Genomic DNA, 19,911 nt, shown 5'->3' on the forward strand with positions numbered 1-19,911 from the left:
CCATATGTTTGAAAAAGAAAGATTCAGTCTTGGCTTAATTGCATTGTAAATCAGACCACTTTATTTAGCTGTATTTGCTATGACATGCAGATATAACAGTTTTTTTTTACAATATCATATTTTTGAAGATTTTTACAGCTGTTCTAAGTAAGCACTATGTGTTTTAAAATTGTGATTTCTTTTTTACCATTACACCATTTTTACTTCTGATGCAGGAAGCAGTCAAAAAGAGAAATGTCCAGAAGGCATACATAATTAAACATGCAATCCATTGTCCTGTATTAGTCATACTACTATTGTTAATAAATACTGTGTGATATGTATATAAAAGTAGAGTGTAAACAATCCATTAAGGAGTGCCACCACTTTATAAAGTTAAATATAAAACTTTAGTCTGAGATTGCTTCCGTGCTAAGTTGTAGATGTTAATTTTACAGTCACTCTGGTCAATTTCCATCAATTTATAACTGCAAAAATTACATGGCTATCATCCATGAGTTTTTCTCATATCTGTAAGTCTGTGGGAGCAGCTCGTCTGCTACTGGAACTGCTGGCCAATGAGGCGCGATGGCTTGGTGACACTCGTGGGCTATGCCTTGACTCAGAGCTGGATTCTTCTATTGAATCAGGAGAGGTGGGCCTGCTCCGCTTGGATTCAGACCTGGACAAAGTACGTGCCCGCACAGTGGAGTAGGGACAGCGGGCTTTAGCGCCTTCCAGGGAATCCGAGTCAGAGCCATTACCTTCTACAACCGTTGAGCAGTTCCAGGGTGCGCTGACCTTCCATGGCTTCTTTCCTACGCCGGATGAAGAGTGAGAAGATTCTCTGGGATGGCTTGATGAGTCTGGAGTCTTGGACTCCTGCCCTTTCTTGTGCGTAGGTGGAGGCTGGACAGAATCTTCCCCCTCATCTTGCTTTGGTGGCGTGACGGAGTTGCAAGGTGGCGAGCGCGTATCACTGCTGGTGTTGTTGGAATTGCTGTTGTGCTCTGTGGGACTGTGCTGCGAATACTTTGGTGCATCAGAACCGTTTTTAGCTGGCAAATCACCCTGAACTGGCAAGAAAGCAGAGGATGGGTTAATCAGAGGAGGGTAGCCGGTTTCATCAGGTGGTCTCTCAAGCAGAAGGTTGTACCCACTGGGTGCAGAAGCAATGGTGGCCTTGCGGCCAGTCGAGGTGCCGATGCATGTCTGATGGACAACGGAATCTTTCTTCAGCTTGTTGGGATAGTAGCTGTCATCGGGATCGTCCCTCAGGTGTGGATAGTAGTTCAAAATGACTTTTTTAAGCTTCTTATAGCCCAGGTGCATGATCTCCAGAATGTTGAGAAACAATGAGATGGCAGCTATGCACTGCATGAACACCATGAAGACACTTTTCTCAGTGGGTCGAGATACAAAGCAATCCACCGCGTTTGGGCAGGGCTCCCGCTCACATTTGTACAGCGGATTTAGTTGAAACCCATACAGAACATATTGTCCGGTCATGAAGCCCACCTCTACAGCAGAGCGGGTGACTATGTGAGCCACGTAGGTGCGCAGAAGGGACCCCCTCAACGGAGCTTTGTTCAGCTTCCCCTGGTCGATCTGCCGAAGCTCACGTTCTATTTTGCGTCGTACCTCTGCCATCTCCACGTCCACGGCCTCAAGTTCACGTCTCAGTGTTAACTTTTTGCGCTGTCGCTCTTTCTCGAGGGCACGGAGGCGGTAGAGGGCATGGCCCATGTACACCAGCGAAGGTGAAGACACAAAAATGACCTGCAGCACCCAATAGCGGATAAGGGAAATGGGGAATGCTTTGTCGTAGCACACGTTGCGGCAACCAGGCTGCTCGGTGTTGCAGATAAAGTCAGCCTGTTCATCATTCCACACATCCTCGGCTGCCACCCCAAGCACTAGCATGCGGAAGATGAAGAGGATGGTCAGCCAGATCTTCCCCACCATGGTGGAGTGGATATGCACCTCTTCCAAAATCCCACCAAGAAAGTTCCAGTCTCCCATTTTCACTCGGGCATTTTTGAGTCTGTTAAAAGAGGAAATAAGCAAGAATCATGAAAACGAACTGTGGGTCACATTTGAATATTAAAATGCATTGAAATAAAACAAATTTAGTACTAAACTATTATTTGATTATAGAGCATATCACTTTCATCATTACTGTCGGTCACTTTATTTTAAATAAACGTTTTCCCAGAGCTAAGCCTTCCCAAACTAAGAACATCTTAGAGTTTGTATAAATGTATAAATAGGTTGACTACTTCAAAACTAGGAAGGAATAACATAACAAAGAGACAACAAAAATGTTTTATGGTAAACTAAATCAACTGATGCAAGATCACAAAGTCTCCATTGCAAGCACTGAAGCATCTCCGGTATTGGGTTATAATTCAGACATAAACGTTGAATACCCCCCAACAAAAGTCAGATTAATGGCAGATTAATATGGGATTTTCAGTGATACATTCTTGATTGGTTGCAAACAAAATATAATAATGATAATGCATTTAGCTTTTTTTTTTTTTTTTTTTTACAATATTTATACCTGAATTTAATGTAAACTAATACATTTAGTCCCAAACGACATGTATATATATATATATATATATGCAGAAGTATATTAGGTATAACTTAGGTATTTAGGTATTAATTACAGCAAGTTTAACTAACCTCTTTAAACGACTTACTAAATAATCAACAAAACATGCAGTGCTACTAAATGCAGTCAATCAATCAATCAATCAGTATATTGCTGTGTTTACAGTTAAGCATATTTTTGTTGAAAGTAAACGTAGATAAATAAACTGAAGCACCAACGTACCTTAAACAAATTAGGAGAAAATGAAGTAAATCTTCATTGTAAAAGTGACTCAAAAGCTACTCCAACGCCTACACCTAAATACAAAAAGCTAGGCTTATGCCATCCTGCTTATTGTTAAGGTCTCGACTAAACACAAAACAAGCAGGTCTTCTTGGTGCCAACTTATAGGCATGCAGGAGAAATCAATGTGCTAGCCGATGTCATTACCTTACAGCAGTATGGACAGAATGCCGGTGCTTTAAATCCCCGCGGGTCATACAGGCGCGACGAGGCCGCCAAAATATTTAAAAATCGTTGATGCCCTGCACATCTGACGCAGCACATCACCTGAACTTTTGTGACCCCGTCTTTCCTCTCTGTTGGCACCGAAAGAAGGTTTCCAAATGTAGGGGTCTGTTGGCAAGCGCACTGCTTCTGTATGTCAGTGCATCAATAACCAATACTCCACTATAAACATGAAGGGAACACTGAATTGATTGTGTATGCCATGCATAAATAAAACATTATGGAATGATAAAGCCCCCTTCTGTATGAAATTAAGGCTCTTCTACACTTGGTGCCGGCTTCATGCTCCTGTGCACCCGCTCTTAAACACAGTAGATGGTCTTGCATGTTTGATTTCTAGTTAACACCCATTACAGAACAATATTTCTGCTGTATTGCAAAAATAACTGCGTGCAAGACTATTAGTGGATTTCACATTTTGTAAAGAGAAATGAAGGCCTGTTGGTTCGTTTAACAACATAAAACCAAAAACAATGACCGACATTATGAGTAATGTAGAATAAAACAGCAAAAAGCTGAGTTGTTTATTGTTATCATGATAGAGATCACAGCTTATCACAATGCTTCTAATGGCATTTGGCCACACGTTGGTACTACTTTTAGTAGTCAATACTTTGGGAAGCAATCAATCGGTCATGTCCGATTTCATACTCTGCTGGGTCCAGCCCAATGTAATTAAGTTGTCTCTGCTAGTTGTGGAGATATTTTATTCCATTTAAAAGAAATCAATCGTGCAACCCCATTACACTCACTAACTATGCTGTTGGTTGGTTTCATCCCCGGCTTGTGACATCTATTTAGGGGCATATCAGGCAAGCCCTGTTTAACATAGTGAGTCTCTTCATTACACAATTTGATTCAGACTAGGCATGCTTTTAATGAATAACTGAATTAAGCAGTTGAGTATAGCTTTGGTGTCTTAAAAAGAGAAGCACATCAGGTTAGCTTGAATGCATTTTATGCTCCATGAGTAAAAAAATCTTTCCAATTTAATCATTTTATGACCTTCCTATATGATCATATTAAACATTTTATGCATTTAAACACCATCCTTGTGCAGGCCAAGATATAAATTGCACCTCTGTTGTTGAGCCATAAAAGCACATAAAATCAAACATTATTGGTATTGTCATAACAAAACATATTACAAGCATTATTTGAGAGTTTTTGGAAGACAATTTAGTTTTAGACAATTTTCTAATGGATAACTTTGAGCTTAATTCAATATTTATGTTCTTTACTTAAACCATTATACTGTACAGAGACGGTGTGACAACTATTATTCGTCAATACATCCATCATAGATATATTTATGCACATACACACTGCTTACAGACCCCAAACCTTTCTACATACACAATACTGTTGTTATAAGATTGCAAGTGTAACATCTTAGTCCAACGATGAAGATTCAAATTGAAGCGTGTTTATTAAAACAAAGTAAGCTCAGGCAATACACAAAGATACGAAACAGCGTGCTACACACGAACAGTGCTAATCAACTAAATACAGACAAGTGCACAGGTGGTACGTAGGCCCACTGCGGAAACGATGGTGAGAAAAGCCATGGTGGAGTTAGCAGCCCGACTGCCAACGATGGAGCCAAGAGACGTGGTGACCAGGACCTGACAACACCGAACACCGTAGGATCCAGAGGCCTAGGCGGAGCTGCAGCGACGAGCGCCCGAGGTGGAACCAGGGTACCGGAGGACTGAGGCGACTTGAGAGGCTACAGAGCCATGGGTGGAGTATAACCTCCAGCTCCCCCTCTCTCGACCTAGTGTGGGCATGATGGGTGGATCCCCCAACCACACCCTAACCCTACCCATAACCCTATCTCTCCACCCATTAAACAGGTTAAGCTCCACCCAGAGAGGTGGAGCTGGAGATCATTTGGCTCTGCAGCAAGCACCACTTGGGCAACTCCGGTGCATCTGAGGACCAAGGCGGAGCCCAACAGAGCCGAAGGGGTGGAGGAACAAAGCACAGCGAAAGGCCCGGAAGTCCACGGCACAGGCAGAGTTATGTCTGACCAAGGTGGAGCCAGAGAGATGAGGGAGCCTGGTGGAGCAATGAGGACGATGGTTCCAGGTGGAGCCGAGGAGCCAAGGTGGAGACAATTGGTCGATGGGCCAAGGTGGAGTTACGGGAATGGCTACCCAATACAGGGGATCCACACTCCAAGGCAGAGCTGGTGCCCAGCAGAACCGAGGCGGAGTCGAATGCGGGGCCAAAAGAAGCAACTGATCTGGGCAGAGGAGAATATACCGATGAAGGCTCTGGGCTTGGCAGAATCAGTGGAGGAAGGCTGTCATCATTCCCTCAAACTCCTCTCTTTTTCCCATCCAGCTCATATGTAGAAGTCGGTACGCACACCTGGTTGGACTGAGCGGCGACATTCGGCTCCAAGAAGGATGTGGCTTCAAGCTCTGACTCCATGGTGGGCATTGGCATTGGCTCAGGGTTTGTGGTGGGCGTTAGCACTGTCTCCAGTTCTGTGGAGGGCTAAGGCTCCTTTCCTGCTGTGGGCGATTGCTCAGGCTCACAACGCATCCATCAGCTGCAGGTATGTGCACAGCAGACAACAGAGGACCACCTATCTCCAGGTTCCTTTTCCCATGTCTGGGAAGGGGGCTATACTAGTTCGCCCCCAACCAATAAAGGGACTTTATTGTCTTGTCATCAAAGTTGGATATTGCAGCCAGTTGACTAAAGCAGGCAGAGTACTCCAAGATAGAGAGATTCTTATGGGCAATGAGTCAATGAGTTTTGCTGCAAAATCCATTTTCTTTATTTCAGGTCCAGTATTCTGTAACATCTTAGGGTGCGTTTACACGACAATAATGTAATAAAAATAGAAAAAAAGATTTTTCTTTGTACAGATGACAACGTTATCAAAACTATCGACTAAAAATGATGTATTATGCATGCCAGACAAATAGTTGGTGATGTCAATTTGTTTTAGTTTACTGCACTTTGATATTCTTCTCGTTATTTCCCTATAACGGCTAATAAATCAAAAATCTCGCACATTCACAGTAAACACCTTATTTCCACATTGAAAATTAAGATGGATAGACTAAACATGTAATACGCATATGTATGCATTCAGCGTTTTCACAGATTTGCGTTTTTGCCGTTTACATGGAGATGATAACAGTATCGTTTTCAAAAACTTCCACTTTGAAACCCGTTTTCAAAAGTTTGTGTTATCAGGCCACCAAAATGGCGTTGTTCTGTAAATGAACGGCCAAAACGCATAAAAAGTTTTCCGTTTTTAGTTGAAAATGGTGTTGTGTAATCAACTCCCTTAGTCCGATGATGATGAAGAAGAAAATTCAAATTGAAGCGTGTTAAAACAAAGTAAACTCAGGCAATACATAAAGATATGAAACAACATACTACACACAAACAATACTGGACAAAGAACTGAATGCAAGGAGGAACTTAAATACACAGTGATAATGAACTAAATACAGACAGGTGTGCTCGTTAAATGAATGTCCATGACAACTGATTAGTGGAGGTAAACTAGAACAAAGGAAACAGGTAACTGAAGAGAAATAAACTAAAGTCCATATAAATTAAACTTATACTAACTAAATGTGACAGCAAGATGTTTCTTATGCAAAATAAAACAGTAATATTGTGGAATTGCTACAATTTAAAATAACTGCTTTCTATGTTACTATTTATTAAACAATGTAATTTATACCTGCTGAATTTTCATCATCATTATTCCAGTCTTCAGTGTCACATGAATGATCCTTCAGAAATCATTCTAATATGCTGGTTTGGTACTCAGGAAACATTTATTATTATTATCCATGTTAAAAACAGTTGTGCTGCTTAATATTTTTGAGGAAACCTTGATCCTTTTTCAGCATCATTTGATGAATTGAAAGTTCAAAAGAACACCATTTATTTGAAAAATTTGTCACTTTTTATTCATTTAATGCGTCCCCGTTTAATGCAAGTATTCATTTCTTTCAAAGAAAAAATCTTAATGCTGCAACACTTTTGAAAGAGCGCAGATTATGTAGGGTGAATTCAGTGTGACTGGGACACTTTTTGCCATTAAGATGACTTGGAAAAAGTGTCCAAATGAACCTAAATTCACCCTATATGTATTTCTTCATCTAAAAATAGATTATAGAACAAAAGAATAGAACAAAATATCTATTCGTGTAAGGCAGGGGAATGTCCCTGGTGGTGCCCGATCGGCATTTCTGTTAGTCAGGGCAAATAACTGAACTTTTGATGAACATTTAGTTGAAGCCACAGCCCCAGACATCAGTCAATTATGTTCTAAATATAGCCCAGAATTAGATTAACACACATTATTCCAGGAGTGAGCGCGTTGCACATTGATTTGATTTACAACCCAAATTATCGTTTGTACTGGAAAGTTCTGCTAGTCATAAATATACCTAATTGATGTGATTGGTCAGCAGAGTGGAAAATTTGCCTCAAAGCAACCTCTTCACATCCTCAAATGCCCTTTAAGGACTCTTATACCACATCAGGTATAAGATAGTTCTGTAAATTTCAGAAACATGCATTGAATACTCAATGGCAGATGTTCAGTTTATTATGGCACAAGTGTGAGGACTAGAATAAGTATATATTAAGATCACTTAATGAAAGCATGCTTGTACGATCAGTAAACTATTTTTTGCCATGTGGCTGGAGTTTTTTTTTGTTATATTAAGAAGAACAAATTAATAGGGTTCTGTATCAGCCCTTTTTAACAAGCTTTCTTTGCAGCAAACACACTGTATGAAGTGAATACTGAAGTGCCATGAATATCATAGTAGCTCAGACATATTTGTAATGAAAATTGATTTTTTTCATGAACTGAAAATACCTGGAATGTTCTGTTTAGACCGGCAAGAACACTGTATCCATATTGGCTGGCAATCAATGATCTGTTTTGGAGAACTACCATCAGCTAATTAGAACAGGGGGACAGAGGACAACATTTGTTTTGGGATGTTTTCAGATGTAAACTCACTTGACCTTCAGCTATTCGGCATGGTACAGCATTTACCTCACACACAAACTCATTAACCAGTACATACAACAACTATATGTTAAACAAGTGAATATAATTAATGACTAACTTGAACACATTGGTTTTAAAATATTAGTACTTTTTTTTTTTTTTTTTTTTTTTAATAAAATGAAACAGACATTTCCAACCTAAACCCTGAAACAAAATAATACGATAATCATGTAGTGATGCATGTCATTAGAATTGAATTGACACAATTTCCTATTGATTATAGATCAATAACTTATGCAACACCACATTAAATAAACTACATTGTTGTGACCTCAGGCTGAGGTCTGTCCACTTGCTGATCAGTGCTGCCCTCTACTGACACTTCCAATATTCTGAGTCTAAGAAATTAGAAATGTATTTAAAAGTAAAACGGAGTTTTATTTTAAAAAAACAAAAACAAAACAAAAAAAAACTACATGGCAGGTATATTATTTTTGACCACAAAGCTTATTTTTGGCTCACTTCAAATCAATTAAATTCAATTAAATTGAGCTGTTTTAGTCATGACTTCAGTTTGTAGGCCAGCCTGTAAAGGGCTCAATAACTTTGTGAATACAAAATAAATGGTCTCACACACGCAAAAAAAAGGTCAAAATATACATTTTAAACTGGAGGTGTGTTTAAGCAAAACCAAAAAGGGAATATTTGGATCTAAAAATTACATTTACTTTAGATATGTATGTAGTGTATAAGCATACAACCTTAAGAGTCTTGTCTGAAAGTTATATTGACCTGAGACTTGCTTCTTTTGAAAAAAAAAAAAAGCCATGATTGTCCATTGTGAACTGATGCATGACTTCAACTATCACAGACACTCATCCTCCTCATGCGGGTGCTGGGGACAGGAAGATGTTGAAAATGACAGCAAACAAGAAGAAGGCGATGTATCCAACAATGCACATCCAGAAGCGTGGGTCCTTGAGGAGCTCTTTATTGTAATTGGTGAAAAAAACATAACCAATGGTCATGCCTGCTACACCACCACCAATATGGGCCACAAAAGAGACCTAACAAAAACAAGAACCTTGTGTGAAAACTATATTCAGAGTGAATTCTTGTGGTATGTCCTATTTATTAAGCTTGTAGTCTAAATCATTCTAGTTGAGTATTAGGTATTCTGGTTTAAATAATATATTTAAATATATGGCTTATGATTCTGCTATGATCTTAAAACTGCCTCACCTTCATGGCAGCGTCGTGGCTAAAGAACCTTCTGTAAATAGCAAATCCAACATCTGTTCCAACTGAAAAAAAAAAGAAAAAAAAAAAAACATAAACATTTTCATTAACCAGTTAATAGGTCTGAACAAAATGCTTAGTTTATCCAAACATCAATAGTAGATGTCAAATAAGATACCAATAGTAGAGTGGAAAGTGAAAATGGACGCACCAATAAGAACAATTACAAGAATGCGAAACACTCCCATAAGTGGAATCATCTCCCTGAAATTCTATAGGAAAAAGAAAACATTTTTATTTGGGTACTTGAGTATATAGTCTGAATTGTATTTTCTAAAAAAAAAAAAAAAAAAAAAAAAAAATTATATATTATATATATATATATATTATATATATATATATTCCATCAAATATTACAGGCAATCTACTCACCACCACAGCATTCATGAAGTAACCTCCCATGAGGGCATAAACACCTCCCGAAGCACCCACAAGAGCACTGAGAGGATCAAAGATGGAGCTGGCAAGAGAGCCTGAAAGAGGATTCACACATATAAACACATTCCATGAGAATATGAAGATTTGGATCAACAGCAAAATGATAAAATGATCATAACTTAATATTTCAAACTAAAACCATATTGTATCTAATCAGGAACTTCTCATTAATGAGTGAATGTCCAAAAGTTTTGAATGTTACCATGTTCTCACCATGCTCTTACTTCATTTACTCTCTTTTTATTAATTCAAAAAATTGAGAAATTCTTTGAAATTTCAAATTCTTCAAGAACTTGTTACATACAGAAGGGAGCGGAGACACTGGTAAGTGTAAACAGAGTTTATTGAAAGACAACTGAGCGTGCAGGCAGAGTGCAGGTGAGTTGAAGCAGGTGGATATGTTGACTGAACGTGATACTGGATCTGATACTTGTCTTTGTTTTCTCAGGGAGCGTGGATGCAGATTGACGGAGAGCAGACGAACACACTAAAACTCACAGGAGACGTGGAGACACAAGGAATCACAGAGGACACTGGAGACAGGTAAGTAGTCGTATAAAGGAGTCCTGAAGGTAAGCATAACAGGTCAGTATGCATTAACGAGACCGGACAGAGAGTGAGTGTTCAGGAGTGTGTTTTATGCTGCTGCGGTGATGAGTGTCAGGTGTGGCTGGTTAATACTCAGGAGAGGGAGTGCGTTGTGATTGGGTGAGTGTAGAGCCTGGCGTGTCTGTGACATTACCCCCCCCTCCACGGTCCGCTCCTGAGGACCGCGGACCCCGACGTCGTGGTGGTCGACCTCTGCCACGAGGAGCTGGTCTGTTGGGATGTCTGGCATGGAAGTCATCAAGGAGACTTGGATCAAGAATATCATTCCTAGGAACCCATGATCGTTCTTCGGGACCGTATCCTTCCCAGTCCACCAAGTACTCTAGGAACCCACCACGACACCGGGAGTCCAGGAGGTCTTTGACTTGGTAGGCCACGCCGTCATCTACGATGAGTGGAGGAGGGGAATCTTCGGTGTCGCCAGGCTCTGTGGAGGGAAGAACAGAGGGATGGTGAGGTTTCAGAAGTGAAACGTGGAACACTGGGTGAATGCGATACTCAGGAGGGAGTTGCAGGTGATAGGTGACAGGGTTGAGTTGCCGGATGATGGTGAAGGGGCCAACGAATCTAGGACTCAGCTTCCTACAGGGCAGGTGCATCTTGATGTCCCGGGTTGACAACCAAACTTCTGTCCTGGTTGGTAGTTGGGTGCGTGGGAACGTCGAAGGTCGGCTGTCAACCTGCACCTGCGTAGGGCTCGTTGGAGTTGCAGATGAGCCAAGTCCCAGACCCTCTCGCTCTCCCGGAACCAGTAATCAACCGCCGGGACGTCTGATGGTTCCCCATCCCAGGGGAACAGTGGGGGCTGATAGCCGAGCACGCATTGAAAAGGAGTAAGACCTGTGGTGGGCTGACGGAGAGAGTTCTGGGCATACTCGGCCCAGCCCAGGAACTGGTTCCAGGAGTCCTGGTGACTGTGACAGAAGGTACGTAGGAAACGGCCAATCTCCTGTATCTTCCTCTCTGTCTGCCCGTTCGTCTGTGGATGGTAGCCAGAGGAGAGACTTATGGCCACACCTAGGAGTTTGAAGAAAGCCTTCCAGACTCGGGAGGTGAATTGTGATCCACGGTCAGATACAATATCTTCAGGTAATCCATAGTATCTAAACACATAGTTGAACAGTAGCTCAGCGGTTTCCATAGCTGTGGGCAGTCCAGGCAGGGGAATTAGTCGACAGGACTTGGAGAACCGATCTACTATAACCAGCACGCAGGTACATCCGTTGGAGACTGGAAGGTCAGTGATAAAGTCCACTCCTAGGTGTGACCAAGGACGAGTGGGAATGGGCAGAGGTTGGAGTTTACCGGAGGGAAGATGGCGTGGACTTTGAGATGGCACATTCCCTGCACCCCTGTACGTACCTCCTGACGTCGGATGTCATATTTGGCCACCAGAAGCGCTGTTTTAACAGCGAGAGGGTCTCGTTGACCCCTGGGTGGCCAGTGCCCAGTGAAGTATGTGAAGAGTGAATCAAGGGGGTGCGTCGTGCTCGTGGAACATACTTCAATCCAGGGGGGCAACCCGGCGGGATGTTGGCGGAGGCATTGGACCCGGGAGGCGTCTCTTCTGACTAGGAAATGGGACTAACGAAGAGTTTTTCGGGGATGATGGGCTCTGGGTCATCGTTGCTTTCTTCAAGACTGTGAATGCGGGACAGGGCATCGGCTTTTACATTCTTTGATCCAGGACAATAAGAGATGGTAAAATTGAATCTCGTGAAAAACAGAGCCCATCTTGCTTGGCGGGGATTCAATCTCTTGGCATCCCGTAAATACCCCAGGTTCTTATGGTCAGTCAGGACCACAAATGGATGTTTCGCTCCCTCAAGCCAATGCCTCCACTCCTCCAGGGCGAGCTTGATGGCGAGAAGTTCTCGGTTGCCGATGTCGTAATTTACCTCCGCCGGGTTGAGTTTCCGGGAGAAGAAAGCACATGGATGGAGTTTCCTGGGATTCCCCTGCTGCTGTGATAACACCGCTCCCACTCCGGTGGTGGAGGCGTCGACCTCGACGACGAAGGGGAGATCTGGGTCAGGGTGAGCCAGGAGGGGAGCGGTTGTGAACGCCGTCTTGAGGGCTTCAAAAGCTTGAGTGGTGGCTGGAGTCCAGGACAGAGACTTGGGCTTATTACGGAGGAGGTTGGTGAGTGGACTGGTGATGGAACTGTAGCCTTGGATGAAACGTCGATAGAAGTTTGCAAACCCCAGGAATCTTTGTAATTCTTTTACAGATGTGGGAATGGGCCATTCTTTTACTGCAGTAACCTTCCTCTCGTCCATGCGGACGCCACTGCGATCGATGTTATATCCGAGAAATTGCACTGAGGGCTGATGGAAAGTGCATTTCTCGGCCTTTAGGAAAAGGTGGTAGTCCCTCAGGCGTTGGAGGACCTCTGCAACGTGCTGGCGATGTTCGGCCATGCTCCGGGAGTAGATCAAAATGTCGTCAATGTAGACCAGGACGGACCTGTGCAGGAACTCCCGGAGCACCTAATGCATGAAGTCTTGGAATACGGAGGGGGCGTTGACCAGTGCATACGGCATGACAAGATATTCATAATGGCCAGTAGGTGTCACAAAAGCTGTCTTCCACTCGTCCCCCTCACGTATTCTGATGAGGATGTACGCGCTGCGGAGGTCCAACTTGGTGAACACAGTGGCGCCGCGTAGATGTTCCAGAGCTGATGGGACGAGAGGAAGGGGGTAACGGAACTTGATAGTGATTTGATTGAGAGCTCTGTAATTGATGCAGGGCCGCAAGCCTCCGTCCTTCTTCGCCACAAAGAAAAAGCTTGAAGCAGCAGGGGAAGTGGACGGTCGGATGTAGCCTTGTTTTAGTTTTAGTTCCCTGTTTTCTCAGGGAGCGTGGATGCAGATTGACGAAAAGCAGACGAACACACTGAAACTCACAGGAGACGTGGAGACACAAGGAATCACAGAGGACGCTGGAGACAGGTAAGTAGTCGTATAAAGGAGTCCTGAAGGTAAGCATAACAGGTCAGTATGCATTAACGAGACCGGACAGAGAGTGAGTGTTCAGGAGTGTGTTTTATGCTGCTGTGGTGATGAGTGCTGATGAGTGTCAGGTGTGGCTGGTTAATACTCAGGAGAGGGAGTGCGTTGTAATTGGGTGAGTGTAGAGCCTGGCGTGTCTGTGACAGAACTACAGCAAAAATCAGTGATAAAAGAAAAAAAATTAATCAATATTTATGAGAAATTGTATTTGAATATATCATTAGATGTAATTCATAAGAACATATAATATGAGAATTACCAGTATGAACTCCACTGACTTCAACTGATTTAATTAAATTCATTGAAAATTTAGATTATTTAGTCTATGAACTTTTGCTCTACAATCACATTAAGACAATTTGTCTGTCATTTTATTTTAATTTCAGAATTATTGTGTGTGCATATGCGAGCATGTTATAAACAAAATGCAGCCCCAGTGGGAAGGAAAAAAATTTGTGTGTAAGTGTAGGAAAGAGGCTAACTCTAACTAATAGATGTTTTTAGAAAAATATTTCATGTGTAAAGCCACAATTCACTTTCGGGACAAAACAGTCCAGAACGCAAAACGTGCAAAAATTCAGTTTAAATGGTTAAATCTCTAACACTTTTTGTTTAAAAAAAATCTGAAAAAATAAATGTGTATTTTGACAGTCATAAACTTACAAAGTTTCATCTTCATACTAAAAACTATAGATTAAAAAAATAATAATAATAATAAATGATGTACCTCTTCTGGGTCAAAACAGACCAGAATGCAATAGTATGTTAAACAATACGTATTTAAAGAACAAACATGTGACTTAACTTGCAGTAATTGTTTGCAATCCAAACAAATATTGCATTGCAATGTGAGATATTGTATACTGTATCCCAGTAAGAACTACTGAAATACGCAAACCTACCTGCAAGGACTCCTGCCATATAGACCATGCCTACTTCAAAGCCCTTATGCACCAGCTCCAGGGGAATGCCAAGAAGAAGCTGCATTAACAGGTTTCCCATGATATGCTCCACCCTAAACGAAGAAAGATGGTATTAAAGGTAGGATAGGCAATTTCGGAGAAGCTAGCAATAGCAAGCTAGCTTTGAAAGCATAACGCTGCATTCACACGGGACGTCGGCGTCAGCGCTTGACGGAGGGCGTGTCTGAAGCTTGAGCTGATGCAACCGTCATAGTACAACAGCCAATCACATTACTTTCTGGTGTTGCAAGAACGCAATTGGCTAGCGTCTGTGATCTGATTGGCTGACGCCTGCGTTGGCGCTTGAAAAGTCAACTTCTGCCGCGAGCAACGCGAATGAAGTGACGCAACGGAACCCACAATTCATGACGTCACCCATTCAAAGTAAATAAGCGTTAACGCCGACGCCCCGTGTGAATGCAGCGTAAGATCCCACCCTCCCTTCAGAGCATCTCCAAAGCCACGTCTCTTTCAAAACACATGAAAGCGCACAGCCAGAGCAGAGTGTGCAAAGCGTCATGAGAGACGGCGTTAAATTACCTCTTGTCTTAAAGCACATAACTTTACCATAATAATGACCAAACAACTTAAAGAGCCCTGACTTGTACCACCTGACAGCTGCAGATTTATTTCGGCATTGATATTGATGCCATAGAAACGCATAACTCGGAGTCCGAACTGTAAAAGGCGGCTGCTGTTTGTTTGCGGAGCTTGGTGACTGTCTGTCTACAGCTCTGTATAGCCTTACAGAACATGCAGTGTGTGCAGAGGTATTCAAATTAATACATTGTTTAAACTCATACATTGTTAGCTAATGCATGATTTGTACAGGTGCTGGTCATATAATTAGAATATCATCAAAAAGTTGATTTATTTCACTAATTCCATTCAAAAAGTGAAACTTGTATATTATATTCATTCATTACACACAGACTGATATATTTCAAATGTTTATTTCTTTTCATTTTGATGATTATAACTGACAACTAAGGAAAATCCCAAATTCAGTATCTCAGAAAATTAGAATATTGTGAAAAGGTTCAATATTGAAGACACCTGGTGCCACACTCTAATCAGCTAATTAACTCAAAACACCTGCAAAGGCCTTTAAATGGTCTCTCAGTCTAGTTCTGTAGGCTACACAATCATGGGGAAGACTGCTGACTTGACAGTTGTCCAAAAGACGACCATTGAAACCTTGTACAAGGAGGGCAAGACACAAAAGGTAATTGCAAAAGAGGCTGGCTGTTCACAGAGCTCTGTGTCCAAGCACATTAATAGAGAGGCGAAGGGAAGGAAAAGATGTGGTAGAAAAAAGTGTACAAGCAATAGGGATAACCGCACCCTGGAGAGGACTGTGAAACAAAACCCATTCAAAAATGTGGGGGAGATTCACAAAGAGTGGACTGCAGCTGGAGTCAGTGCTTCAAGAACCACTATGCACAGACGTATGCAAGACATGGGTTTCAGCTGTCGCATTCCTTGTGTCAAGCCACTCTTGAACAACAGACAGCATCAGAAGCGTCTCGCCTGGGCTAAAGACAAAAAGGACTGGACTGCTGCTGAGTGGTCCAAAGTTATGTTCTCTGATGAAAGTAAATTTTGCATTTCCTTTGGAAATCAGTGTCCCAGAGTCTGGAGGAAGAGAGGACAGGCACACAATCCACGTTGCTTGAGGTCCAGTGTAAAGTTTCCACAGTCAGTGATGGTCTGGGCTGCCATGTCATCTGCTGGTGTTGGTCCACTGTGTTTTCTGAGGTCCAAGGTCAACACAGCCGTATACCAGGAAGTTTTAGAGCACTTCATGCTTGCTGCTGCTGACCAACTTTATGGAGATGCAGATTTCATTTTCCAACAGGACTTGGCACCTGCACACAGTGCCAAAGCTACCAGTACCTGGTTTAAGGACCATGGTATCCCTGTTCTTAATTGGCCAGCAAACTCGCCTGGCCTTAACCCCATATAAAATCTATGGGGAATTGTGAAGAGGAAGATGCGATATGCCAGACCCAACAATGCAGAAGAGCTGAAGGCCACTATCAGAGCAACCTGGGCTCTTATAACACCTGAGCAGTGCCACAGACTGATTGACTCCATGCCACGCCGCATTGCTGCAGTAATTCAGGCAAAAGGAGCCCCAACTAAGTATTGAGTGCTGTACATGCTCATACTTTTCATGTTCATACTTTTCAGTTGGCCAAGATTTCTAAAAATCCTTTCTTTGTATTGGTCTTAAGTAATATTCTAATTTTCTGAGATACTGAATTTGGGATTTTCCTTAGTTGTCAGTTATAATCATCAAAATGAAAAGAAATAAACATTTGAAATATATCAGTCTGTGTGTAATGAATGAATATAATATACAAGTTTCACTTTTTGAATGGAATTAGTGAAATAAATCAACTTTTTGATGATATTCTAATTATATGACCAGCACCTGTATATGTACAATTCTGAAACACATAACACTTGGACACAGTCACCTCTGATAACAGATATTTCTAAATCGTAATGTAGATAGACACATGCATTTTGTAGAAAGCTGCTTTGAAATGATATGTATTGTGAAAAGTACTATAAAAAATAAATGTGAATTGAATTGAATTGAAATACATAGGTTGACAGGCAGGTAGGACATCCTATATTGCATTCGGACTGCACTTTTTGGTCCTGAAACTTCCATGATATATATTCAAAGATATATGTACCTTTTTTTTTTTAATATTTAGACCACTTTTATTATTGATTGCCATCAGGATGTGAAGATAGTTTCAACCAGTATAACAAAAAGTGTTAAAAAAAAAAAAAAAGCCTTTAAATACCAATAATACCTTTAAATACCAATAACTTATTAACTTGGATGTCTGGCCCAGTGGAACAGGAGTTTAATAATTTCACTGGAAATAACTTTTATTATTTCATTCATTTAGGATGGCAAAGGGCTAATTAAATAGTTTTCATTGAGCACTTTCATGTACAACTGCAACTCCCAAAATAGAGAGTAATTTTAAAATAATGAAAATGAGCAAAATCCCCTTACCCGGCATGTACAAACATGTAGGAGAAAAACCGCCATGCCTCCTCGCGTTGTTCGGGCTTATAGGTAAGAGGACTGTCCCAGATTCCTGTACCCAGGGTTATCCACTGCTTTTGAGGCTTCCATACCGCATAGTAGATAAACACTCCTAACTGTCAAAGATCGAAAAGAGTTTTGAGAGACAGGACATCAAGTCGTCATTATGCCAGTAGCCAAAAAGCACTGTCCAAAACATTACCCTGTGTGTCAATGTCTCAAAAGGCCTTCATTTCTACTGTAGCAGAAAAAGCTCACAGGAAAAAATTTTGGTTTAGCAGTATTTAACTCATATTTAGACACATCATTTTAGTAAAAAATATGTGTAAATTAAACCAAATATGAATTGTGGTAAATAATAATAATAAAAAAGACACTTTCTAATGGAAGGTCTCAAAAGTTTATTCATTTTCAAGAGGCTGATTTTCAGTGACTAGGTCTATTTTAAGTAATGTCCACGGAAACAAGGATGAATCTGGCTTTTCAAACACTGTGGCTAAGACTTGCCATACAGGAATGGAAAAGTGGACAGCATAGCTCAAAAAAGAATCTCTGTTCTTTCATAGTGAGACATCCCAACAAAAATGTTTGCAAATTAATGGAAATGTACTGGTTGCTGCAAAGTTTTTACAACAAATAAACATACATATATATACATAGACATACATTATATACATATATATACATAGACATACATTATATATATATATATATATATATATATATATATATATATATATATTATATATATACAGTAGTCAACATTTGAAGTGGATCAAAACCTTTCATCAAAGTTGTCTTAAAACCTTCTTCTTAGGACAACTTTTATTAACTTTTTTGATCCACTTCAGATGTTGACTACTATATATATATATATATATATATATATATATATAGGCTGGTTTAAAAGAGGTTGGCCAATAGATCAGATAAACCAGCTCAAGACCAGCTTGGCCAGGCTGGGAGACCATTTTAATAAACCAGACCAGCAAACTGTAACTGGTTTAAGCTGTTGTGGTTCAAGAGACAGTAGAAACAGTTCAATATAGCCAGAAAGATAAAATTCCAGCGGTACAAAGGTTGATGTTTTGCAACAAACATTTGATTGTACCTCCGCTAAGCTGATGAGGATGATGAAGATTGGTGGCGGACAGCAGTTCGCTCGCTCCAAATACGTCTCCCGTAACTCCTCGGGAAGCATCCATTTCGAAACATTCTTCTGTATCTTTTCTACCCTGCGACCTCTTCTCTTCGGATTTGCTCGATCACCACCTTCTTCATCCCTCTCTACGGGAAAACTGTCTTGCTCTTCGATGTCATTATCGCCCATTTCTCTTAAAAATGCAAATCAAAAGGGTCGTTTTTTAGAGTAATTGACAAAAATGAACAAAAGGAATTACAGTTTTTATTTTTATTATTTCATTAGGCTAACAGAAAAGTTTTTAGTAACCTTGGCAATTGTAACAGAGCAAAAGCAAACTTAAAAGAAATCTAAAATGTATTTCAAAGCTATATAGATTTCATCTCCACGTTTTTCAGAGGCTCTCTCTCTTCCGGAGTTATTGGCTCTTCCTGCATAAACAAACTCATCCTGTATGGAATTATTTACGAGGTTACTATAGGCTATATGCTTTTCATTTTAGAAACAACTTTATAAGGGGAAACAAATTGTAAGAGTAATTAATATATTTCAGGTTACAGAAACCTGTATTTCTGTAACCTGAAATACAGGTTGTTTTTCGTTTTCTTTTTTAAGTGATGATGTGGTCTATTGAGCGCGTTTTCTATAAATGTTTAGAAATTGCATTTAAACTGAGCAAAAATAAGTGCTTTTTATGTCTGAAACTCCTTTGAATATAGAGAATTTGCAAAAAAAAAACTCAACTTACCCTTTCTTCGATCTGATCCACCACCTCTCACGCGAGTACAAGAGATTTCTCTAAGAGCGCGCGCCTACCAGTGCTCATTAATGTTGTTGGTTATTTGAAATAATAAGGCAAAAAAGTCTCTGTTTTTAAAATAAGATAAACAAAAATAGTTTCGTGACCACCACGGACTAAAAGACGTTCTCTCTGGACGATAATTACAGGCTTCATCCAGCTTTTCCGGTTCCAGTCTTCCTTCCTCTTGTTCCTAACTTGAGGGTCTGCAGGATCGTTTTATGTTTACTTTTGTTGAGCAAAAAAAGCAACCTCTGACCCGCCAAAGTATGGTAGACTCTTTACCTGAGCTTCCGCAAACCGCCACACCTGAAGTCACGTGATGCAATTGTTAAAAACATTGTCCAAATGAAAATATACGCCCAAACCGTTATCTAAACACTGACAACTAACCAACCATAAGTAAACAGACAAAATATTCGAAAATACATAAACTTATTCAAAGAAAATGGTGGAATCCTTTATGAG

At 40.8% G+C, this 19,911-nt stretch overlaps 2 protein-coding genes across 4 annotated transcripts; both read right to left on the minus strand.

Annotated features, from left to right (window-relative positions):
• Positions 1-22: 22 nt before the first annotated feature.
• On the minus strand, positions 23-3,237 carry gja9a (gap junction protein alpha 9a). The gene has a single exon (XM_051865242.1). The coding sequence runs from the start codon at positions 1,999-2,001 to the stop codon at positions 505-507; it is 1,497 nt and encodes a 498-aa protein (XP_051721202.1). The 5' UTR covers positions 2,002-3,237; the 3' UTR covers positions 23-504.
• A 4,953-nt stretch (positions 3,238-8,190) lies between these two features.
• Positions 8,191-19,809, minus strand: rhbdl2 (rhomboid, veinlet-like 2 (Drosophila)). Of its 3 annotated transcripts, none has more exons than XM_051865244.1 (9): positions 19,393-19,809; positions 18,615-18,837; positions 17,471-17,619; positions 14,371-14,483; positions 10,588-10,881; positions 9,780-9,880; positions 9,559-9,619; positions 9,351-9,412; positions 8,191-9,175 (listed from the first exon to the last, which is right to left on the minus strand). In XM_051865244.1, the coding sequence occupies exons 2-9, from the start codon at positions 18,831-18,833 to the stop codon at positions 8,993-8,995; spliced, it is 1,182 nt and encodes a 393-aa protein (XP_051721204.1). In that variant the 5' UTR covers positions 18,834-18,837; positions 19,393-19,809; the 3' UTR covers positions 8,191-8,992. The 3 variants fall into 3 exon arrangements, with proteins under 3 accessions (XP_051721204.1, XP_051721205.1, XP_051721206.1); XM_051865245.1 differs by lacking the exon at positions 19,393-19,809 and adding an exon at positions 18,954-19,085; XM_051865246.1 differs by lacking the exon at positions 10,588-10,881 and having other exon boundaries at positions 19,393-19,786.
• Positions 19,810-19,911: the final 102 nt, after the last annotated feature.

The sequence above is a fragment of the Ctenopharyngodon idella genome, chromosome 16 (assembly GCF_019924925.1).
Source record: "Ctenopharyngodon idella isolate HZGC_01 chromosome 16, HZGC01, whole genome shotgun sequence".
NCBI classification, from domain to species: Eukaryota; Metazoa; Chordata; class Actinopteri; order Cypriniformes; family Xenocyprididae; genus Ctenopharyngodon; species Ctenopharyngodon idella.

What these genes read in the sequence shown, in the direction of transcription:
- gja9a (XM_051865242.1), bottom strand. Translation starts at nt 2,001, where the DNA reads ATGGGAGACTGGAACTTTCTTGGTGGGATTTTGGAAGAGGTGCATATC.
- rhbdl2 (XM_051865244.1), bottom strand. Translation starts at nt 18,833, where the DNA reads ATGGGCGATAATGACATCGAAGAGCAAGACAGTTTTCCCGTAGAGAGG. An exon ending in TCCTCATCAGCTTAGCGGAG is followed by an intron (nt 17,620 to 18,614) that starts GTACAATCAAAT and finishes GATCTTTGACAG; the next exon opens with TTAGGAGTGTTTATCTACTA. An exon ending in TCTTGTAATTGTTCTTATTG is followed by an intron (nt 9,413 to 9,558) that starts GTGCGTCCATTT and finishes TTTTTTTTTCAG; the next exon opens with TTGGAACAGATGTTGGATTT.